Consider the following 9,462-nt stretch of genomic DNA (forward strand, 5'->3'; position numbering starts at 1 on the left):
ACCTCTCAATTTCTAGAAGTGATTCTATAATCTCAGGGCATCTCTCATAAACCACTTGCAAAGGAAGTAAAGTTCATTTTAACTCTAAAGTTAAGGTCACATGCAGGAGTCATGCCCCCTGCATCTTGTTTGGCACTTTTGAGATATGAAAATACCAGACCCCTGGTGACAGGGGGTGCGAAATGTCAACCTAGAGGGGGTGCTGGCAATTAGATGACGATAGGAGGGGTTGAGGGCAAATTGTACACTGACAACATTTTTAACAACATATTCAATAGATTACAGTGCTTAAAATAACCAGACATCTTCCAAAAATACTGGACAGGGGGTCAAAGTAAATACACTACATGGCCACTAACTATGTGGACACCTGCTCGTCAAACATCTAATTCCAAAATCATGGGCATTAATATGCAGTTGGTCCCTCCTTTGATGCAATAACAGCCCCCGCTCTTCTGGGAAGGCTTTCCACTAGATGTTAGAACATTGTTGAGGGGATTTCAGCCACAAGAGGATTAGTGAGGTTGGGCACTGATGTTGGGCGATCAGGCCTGGCTCACAGTCGGCTTTTCCATTCATCCCAAAGGTGGGGTGGGGTTGAGGTCAGGGCTCTGTGCAGACCAGTCAAGTTCTTCCACACCAATCCTGACGAACTATTTTTGTATGGACCTCACTTTGTGCACGGTTTCTCATGCTGAAATAGGAAAGGGCCTTCCCCAAACTGTTGCCACAAATTTGGAGGTTCAAATTCACCTAGAATGTCATTGTAAGCTGTAGCGTTAAGATTTCCCCGAGTCCTGAGACCATTATTCCTCCTCCAAAATTTACAGTTGGTCTATGCATTCGTGCAGGTAGCATTCTCCTGGCATCTGCCAAACACAGATTCACCTAGAATACTGACAGATTATTCTCTACCTTTCAATTGCTAGCTTGTGTGAATCTGAATATGATTTAATGCAATTTGTAGTAGTATTAGTAGTAAATATACTCTGCAATCTTTTGAGGTTGGAGGAGCTAATAGAGAATAGTTCAACAGCACACAATACAATAATTGGTGAGTTACCATTTATTTTCTAAAGCTGAAATCATTCAGAGACAAGTAGAGAGAAAGAGGGGGGTTCGCTAAAGAGAGCAAAAGTTGGAGAGAAAAGCAAATGAGCAAGAAAATGGAATTTGAAATGACGGTAAAGAACTTTGGATTTGACTTTGGAAAACGGCTTTGGATTACAGACTTCATTGTTCATGTTTATGGTTAGTTTATGTTTAGAGTAGGGACCCGTTTAGACGCGTTTAGTTTAGATTCCAACAAGAGAGGAAGGACACTAAGAAAGAAGAAAAATGTACAATAACAACAACAACATTGGCCGCCACTAACAAGCATCTGGCATTCCAGCGAAAGGTGCTTGCTAACTTGAGGGCGTTTCCTGAGCCAGGGAGGGAAATACTGGTGATGCTCCCCATATCACAAAAGGAAGAGCCACTGAAATCCTCTGTGCTAGAGGAAGAGAACACAGTGATGCAACTAAAGAGGGAAGAGCCGCTACAGCTCCCTGAGAAGAGGGAGGAACTGCAGACAATGCTCAGAGGGGAGGACAGGGAGCTGCCCACTGTCCAGTACACCAAGGCAAGGGCCCAGAAGAGGCTGCGCCAGGACCAAAGAGCCCCACACAATTGCCGTGCTCGACCTCTGCCCCTGTTCACCATTAAAGTGCTGTTGTTGCTCCCTCTGCCTTGTTCCCTTGCTGCTCCCCTGGGCCACTCTGCCCTTGGTCCCTGGCAGGGCATGCTGGTTGCAGCTGCAGGGGCTGTGGCTTCCGAGCATCCTTCCTCCGCCTCCCCCATCGTGCCCTGACATCGCTGTGGTCATCCTCCAACTTTTTATTTTGGATTTGTCTTAAGATAACGGCTTTGGATTACGGACTTCATTGTTGTGTTTTTGTTCATGATTAGTTTGTATTTAGAGTAGAGATCTGTTTAAATGGGTTTAGTTTAGACTCAAAGAGTAGTTTTGGTGCCAATGGTTTTGGTCCCAGCTTCTGTTTGTCTTGTTTTGGTTTTGAGTACCCATGTACTGTCAAAAAACAAAAGCACATATGAACACAAAGCACGCTTAATTCTTATTGACATTAGTATGATCAAATCAACACAGAAAAGGAGTGGTTAGAGTTAATTTGATTCCTTCAAGAAATACTGGTCAATTGCCCTTTAAAATGCATCTACCTGAGCCACCTGGCACTTTTGATCACAAGGATTTTCAGCATGCAGTGATGGTACAAGTACAACACACGGGCTGTCTCAACCTGATATTCTGGCACAGGTGTTCTTCTGCTCCAACCTTCATCTTTTGTCTCCCTTTCTGCTACAACCCCACAGGTCATTTGCCTGAGGTCTTATGAGATCAGGTAAGCTGAAAAGAGAGGGGGAAAACCTGTCTTTTGTATCTTTGAATTAGCTGTAACCTGATGTGTGTGTTTCTCAACATTAAACCAGCCATAGCATGTTCTTTTAGGTCTATGTTGTAATAATGTAAAGGAAGGGGGGTGGAAGTACCTAACCATGCTATATAAAATGTACACTGTATATACAATTGTTTTTCTACTTGACACTGAACTCAATCGGGCCCCTAATGTTTTAGTAAAAATATACTAATGAAATATACTAATGTTTAGAAGAAAATAGATTTTAAAATGTAGCACAATCTTTTTACATTAACATTCTCTAGTCTGTAAACTTTGCATACCAGTTAGACAACATTATTCAGAATCTATTCGTTTTTCTTGTGTGTAAACAATCCTGTTAAAATACATTTCCCTCATCTGATTCAGTCCCCTTCACTCACTCAAATATCTGCATTTACGTTTTTCAAAGCAATCAAACAACAACCTATGTGATGGTAAGAGAACATTAAACCTATTTCAACCAAATGATTTTAAATGGAAATAATTCATGATCAGTGGCATTATATTGTCCAAAGTTCAAGTGACTTATTATCTTCCCATTCGTGTTTATCCGTCTACTTCTCCTATGCCCCCCTCCCCCTCTTTAGAACATACCTAGGACTATACTGTATTATATCTGCACTGCTCATCGTACCAGGATGCATGATTAGTGTATGTTGTACTGATAAAGCTTTGTAATGTTTTGTATGTAAGCTAAGTCGCCCTGGCTAAGGGCATCTGCTAATAAATCAAAACATAATAATGTTGTTGTGCTGTACAGACATGTCAATATGTAATTTTACTGGCAAGGATACCAAATACTGAGAAATACAAATACTACTCTATAAACTCCCTTTGACTTTTCATTAATGGGACCTTTTACTAGTTCACATTATTTTTACTACATCAGAAAGTGAATCTGGTCACAGTCTTTTACAGTTACCTTGCCACATAATTTACAAGTCCTCTAAGGGAGGACTTTTTGGTCTGTTTTACATTTTGTGTGCTAAGATCCACACTTTCTGCTTATCCCAATGCATATTGATTTCTGCTGCGATTTGGACTGAAGACAGAAGATATAAAGAGATGTACAGACCCACACAGAGCTATTGCATTCAGTTTCAACACATATTAGTAGTAGTTAGTATCCCATAACGGTTTCTTGATAAGGCTGCTTACAACCGTGTAGAATACGGAGTCGTTTTAAGGAGTTGAAAACAGTTTCTATTCTTTTACCTCAAAATCACTTCCACCAAGACTGACTTATATGGGGGATACATATAAGTTTCCCCTGGAAGCTACATTGAAACTCACAAACCCATTACACTTGGTTGAGAACATGAATGTACGAATTAATAACTTTTTTACTTGATACAATCACCTTTCACAAAATTAACTTCTGTTTGCCTTTGTTAATAGATGTTTTACATCATACGAATGTCAATTTTATAAAATTAGTATATATCTGTGTTTTACTTTAGGCTCACTGATTCATGGTTTACAATTAAGCTCCCTACACTTTAGATGAAAAATGCATTGACAGAAGTGTAAGCTCGTCAATGCAGTATTTTTTGGGAAATAAAAAAGTGTGTAAAGGACTGTATCTCTTTAAATTATTTACTTTTTTGGCAGTATGACAAATTAAAATGACCAAAGTTGGTCTTCCGATAATATTGAAAATCATCCAATAAATAGCTGAAAATTCTGCAGTGACATTTGAAAAGCTTGTAATATTATAAAACTAATACCATGTATACCATCCTTCAGCCAAACTCAGAGTTTATTAATTATATTACTTAGTAGTGATATTATCCCAGTTAATTCATTCTGAATTAGAAAAAAGCTTAAATAGTGTAAGCAGCATCTTAAACGTAAGCAAAGTCAAAAAACAATGTTAAAAACAAATTAAGTGGCAAAAGGTATAAACTTGCACTTACCCTTACTGACTGAAAAGACCTCAAATTTCCAACAGCATTGGTGAACTGGACCATGTATAACAGCATGAGTCAAACCCAATGATAAGCCGTGTACTGTAAACTCCCTTAGGTTGTGCAACAGCAAAGTAAACACAAGAAAGTCATATGGCACATTGATTGCCCTTTGTGATGAATGCTTTTTTCCTTTGTGTTATCTTTCCACACCTGGAGGCACAGTTTATAAGTAGTCTGCTGATATTTGCAGGGCTACATTCTTTAAATGATATTGCACTAGTATAACCCTGTAGGACATTCGTTTAATTCTCCCATATTGTTTCGTCTTGGCTGACAGAAAGATAGGAAATCAACAGTTAGCTACACTCTGTAACGGAGTGGAGGCATTGGCTATATTTTGTGGTTACCTGTTGTATAACTCAGTCTCTACTGTTGCTTTTTACAGTGTCCTACCAGAATAAAATGGACTGTCCTGAACCTCTACATCTGTACAGGAATACTTAATTCACCTGTAATGCTCAACAGGTCTGTCACAGGCAGTTTACGTTAAGTGCTGTTACACAGTGGCACATGACACCAAATGCTCTCCTAAATCCTTATCCTTTCTCTATTCTTTTCAGAAAGCAGTCTGCCGATGTGCACTACTTGAACAAGGAGTCCCACCCTGGAGGATATAAAGTACTGCCTGTCTTAAATCACGCTTGTTTCATCCTTCCTCTGAGATGTTGTGTAGAGTCAAGGTGTCTCAGAATGAGCAACACCTAGATGAGTGGTAAGAAACTGACGTTGAACTAAGAAATGCATCCTTTTGCCCTTAGGCATCCACTGATGAAGACTAATACTAATCAGTATGGCCAGAAAGTAAAACCACCACCAACATCAACAACAAATATTCTTAGAATCAACACATTTGCCATCACATTGCATGGGTGCCTCCAAGCTCCAGTCAGGAATGTTACAGAACAAGTCTCCAAACACCTTCATCATTAGCCATCATTAGCCATCATAGCACTTCAAACCGCAATTCAAACTTTGGGGGCACAAGGAAAGAAAGACCCCCCCCCTCACACACCATCACGTGTCGATTCCCTGCTTAATCCAGGTAAATCGACTTATTACTCATCCAGCTGCATCCCATTATTAGTCATCAAAAATAAACCCACGTACTTCAGTCTCAGTTTATTTTGGCATATATTGTAAAACCCTATTCTGGTAGGTTAACTCCACTACAGACATAGATGAATGATAGATTAAACAATGTACTACAAAAGCATGGACCAGACAAGCACAGGATAAACCAAGTGCAACTGGCATTAAAACTGTGCTCACTGCGCAGTTAATTCGCCAAAAGGAAAACACCAAACGCTATGCTGAATTTCAAATGAAGTTTAATGGGACATTTGAACGCAGACCTCTATTCCTTGTATGTTTTCAATATTGGACAATGGAGACTGGTGGAAGATCTAGGTCTACACAAATCATACGAATTAAAGTTGCTTTACTCTGGAGAAAATAGAAAAAACTTTGAATTGAGGGGTTTCTGATATGCGGTTTATAAAGTGAAGACCTCTTAACAGTTTCTCCACCTTTTGGTTCATACAACAAGGGAACGGTCCGTACAATGAGGTGCACAGCAGCTCGCGTATACCCGTGTAGCGGCCATATGGCGAATAAATATCAGTAGCAAACCATACAAAAATACAAAATTACTAATTGAGCCAAGACCGGGTTCCGGGCCTAATGCAGCTCTCGCAACGCTTTGCCCGACTCTTTGGCGTTCTTGCAGCTGTACAGCCATTTGATTATGCGGGCGTTGCGTTCAATCACCGAGGTGCCGCCGGGGACTTTCTCGCCGATCTCCTCCTCCGACAGCCCGTCGCTGTCGCCGCTGTCCCGGGTGAAGCCGTCCTCCGAGGCGGCCACACTCACGCTGCGGATCCTCCGGCACAGCTCGTCCGACCACGCCGAGAAGCTGTCCTTGCCCAGGGACTCGATGACGTCCCGGTCCAGCCCGCAGAACTTGAAGAACGTCTCAAACTCGGAGAAGTTCCTGGAGTACCTGGAACTGACGTCTGAGTGCGAGCGGACGACGCCTTTCCTGGAGGCCGAGGCCGCGTCCGTGTCCGTGTCCGTGTCCGCCAGCCTGCCGGGGCCGGGGCCGGGGCCGGGTCTCCGGGGCAGCGCCGCGCAGGGGGCTGAGCGCTCCGGCTCTGCGCTGTGGCTGTCCTTGACCGGCGCCGCGGCTGCTGCGACTGGTTTGTCTTTTATCGAGTTTAGGAAGAGCCTCCGCACCAACCCCCCCTTTGAGCTGTCATTGCTGGGACCTTTCGCCGGTTCACATTTGTGCCGGTACATCAGCAGTGAATCTGGTCTCAGTCTCTTGGAGCTGCTGCGTCGCACAATGGGCGACCCGTCGGAGGGAGCCTCGGTCTGCTGCGCCTCTCCTCCGGGGCGCCCCTTGCCGTCCTTCCCGCCGCCGCTGGGCGTGATGGCCGGGTCCGGCTGCGGGCTGATCCCCTGTTGACTCTTCACGTACTTGGCTCTGCTGGCGGCCAGTCTTTCCACGGCGCTCAGCCGCCCCTTCGCCTCTCCCTCCAGCTCCATCTGCCTGCGCAGGTAATCGGGGCCCCTCTCCAAAATCCGGGTAGGTTTGATGTCCGTGGCTGCCTGCATCTTGACGACACCAGTTGGCGATCCAGTAGTATTTCCAGTGAGGTGACCAAAAAGCCAAGGGCTTGCCCTGCGCTTGGCCAATCCTTCGCCTACAGAGAATGGTTTGGATAAATATTAACCAGAAAGCGCTTAGTCCCCCCGCTGCCGTGCGGATCTGCTCTGACTGAAGTACTTTCACCTCGCAGTTAAAACCACACGCCCACACGCCGCTGCCAGTGAGGGCCAACCAGCCAAACCCGGGCAGCCCCGCACCCAGCCCCGCACCCAGCCCCGCACCCAGCCGCGCACCCAGCCGCGCACCCAGCCGCGCACCCAGCCGCGCACCCAGCCGCGCACCTACACACTGGGAGTGCCTTCACACCATCATATTGTCCCGTTGTGTGAGCCCTACTGGGAGTCTGATCCTGTGTGTTTTTCTTTTATTGTACAGCGTAACGCATTGCAAATGAAAGCGGGTGGCAATGTGAATAGCTATTCAAAATGAGCCACTGAATTATGATTGAATGACATACTGAGCATTTGAATAATGAACAGATATGATTATGCCAATGAAGGGATTGGTGAACATGGATTATTGCATCGGTGGCTTGTGCTGGGGTTTCTAACAGATTACGCAATGACGGTTTGAATTGTATCACCCCATTCTTGGTTTCTGGCTTTACATTTCCCCTCCTCAGGACTATGCGGAAATAGCATTGTATTGTCGAAGCTTACTTACTGTTACTTGTTACTTAAGCTTTTATTATTCTCGTTCATTCCGATCATTGCACAAAGTTCATTATTAATGTATGTAACGTCTGTTTTTCTGCATCTACTCTCTGTAGCATCTTCCCCACTTAAAACAAATGTGTTGACATTCTGCACAAATATGTGTTAATACTTGTGTGTATCTTTTTGCACAATCTGTGTAGGATACTGCCTCTTGGCCAACAAATTCAGTTAACAAATATCACAAAAATAACGATTCTTTTTAACCTCGTGCTCTGATCACTGGGTATGAGAAGATTTATGGTTGGAAAAAGGATCCATGTGTTTCCCAAGAGCGTGGATTACTGTGTCCAGCAGAAGGATTGAACTGTCTGACGAGCCATCGCCACCTAAGGGCTGTTGATGGTCCAACCCCCCCCACCAGAGGGAAGACCACCGCCAGCAGCACCATCTAAGAACATATTGATCTCCTTGCTGCTGTAACAACTATACTGCCTGGAGGGGGGGCAACCATTAGGTCTGGGACTTAGACCTCTCCTCTCCTCAATGCCTTATGGTTTATTTAATGTTGGTTTACTTTATTTTAGTTCATTTAAACTATTAAAGGTCTATTTCTATTTTATTTTGCTGTATGTTTGTTGTGTAACTGCATACAAAATCTAGGTTGCTTTTCATTTTTTAAGACTCATGTCTCATCTTTTATGAATTATACTGAATCTCTGTGAGAGAGGGCATGTACACACATACACAAACACACTATGTACTGTACATATGCCGTAACAGTTGTCCTTCAGTTGCAGTGTAAAATAAAATTAAGAAGACCTACATGTCAATTTTCATTTTTTTTTAAGTCTGAATTTTCCTTTTATAAGCTGCAGGATAAACACTATCCGCAGTACTTAAGGTTTACCTGTTCTGTAGTGCTTATGCACATTTAAAAAGCAACAATGTACACAGGAGGTTTACTTTACTGAAGTGTCAGTGAAATTGTACTGTGAAAGAAGCCTACCAGTGTTCAACAACAGAACAACAAAGCAAAACAATGAAACCAAACCAGCCTTCAGGTAGGTCACGTCTACTTTTAAAATTGAAACTACAGTATTTACACTGTGGCCGAGTATTATTTCATTTCTAAATAGAATTAGTGACCAATTGTTTGATTAAAAAGCACAGCTATCACTGAAGGGGTCTCAAGCTGTATTTAAAATATGTAAATAATCTGTTACTTTGTGGTGGCTATTTACATTATAGGCTCTTGAAATCATAGAAGTGTATTTTAATCATTTATTAACTGTATTTACAAAATAGCGTCCAATCTACAGAGTAGCCTGTATACAGAGAAGTCACAATTTGGAGACATTGATGAGAATCTTGCTGTTTCCAGCTGAAGAATCCTATACTGACCATATAAGATCATATGGGATTTTCCTGAATATTAACTTCATAGTCATTTGTGAAGTATTATAATGTACATTTACTCTGATGCCCTGCTTATACTCTTTCCCATATCATATGTATTTCTAATTTTCAATCATTTGATTATAACACTGATCACTGTGGTCTTGTGGTGTGCATGCCAACACAACATCAGTGTTGCATGTGTCCTGGGTAGACCTATACAGCAGGGTGATTATACTGTAATGAATACAATGAAAGTATAATATGAATATATCCCACATCATGCTGCACTGATAAATTATCCTTCTGCATTG

At 42.6% G+C, this 9,462-nt stretch overlaps 1 protein-coding gene and 1 long non-coding RNA gene across 2 annotated transcripts; both read right to left on the bottom strand.

The window, feature by feature from the left end:
* Positions 1-1,051: 1,051 nt before the first annotated feature.
* On the bottom strand, positions 1,052-5,224 carry LOC136758471 (uncharacterized). The gene is made up of 3 exons (XR_010819970.1): positions 4,376-5,224; positions 2,221-2,407; positions 1,052-2,071 (listed from the first exon to the last, which is right to left on the bottom strand). It is a non-coding gene; the product is annotated as an uncharacterized LOC136758471 (long non-coding RNA).
* A 516-nt stretch (positions 5,225-5,740) lies between these two features.
* Positions 5,741-7,453, bottom strand: fam110c (family with sequence similarity 110 member C). The gene has a single exon (XM_066712767.1). It carries the CDS (start codon positions 7,040-7,042, stop codon positions 6,107-6,109), a length of 936 nt encoding a protein of 311 aa, XP_066568864.1. The 5' UTR covers positions 7,043-7,453; the 3' UTR covers positions 5,741-6,106.
* Positions 7,454-9,462: the final 2,009 nt, after the last annotated feature.

The sequence above is a fragment of the Amia ocellicauda genome, chromosome 1 (assembly GCF_036373705.1).
Source record: "Amia ocellicauda isolate fAmiCal2 chromosome 1, fAmiCal2.hap1, whole genome shotgun sequence".
Classification (NCBI taxonomy): Eukaryota; Metazoa; Chordata; class Actinopteri; order Amiiformes; family Amiidae; genus Amia; species Amia ocellicauda.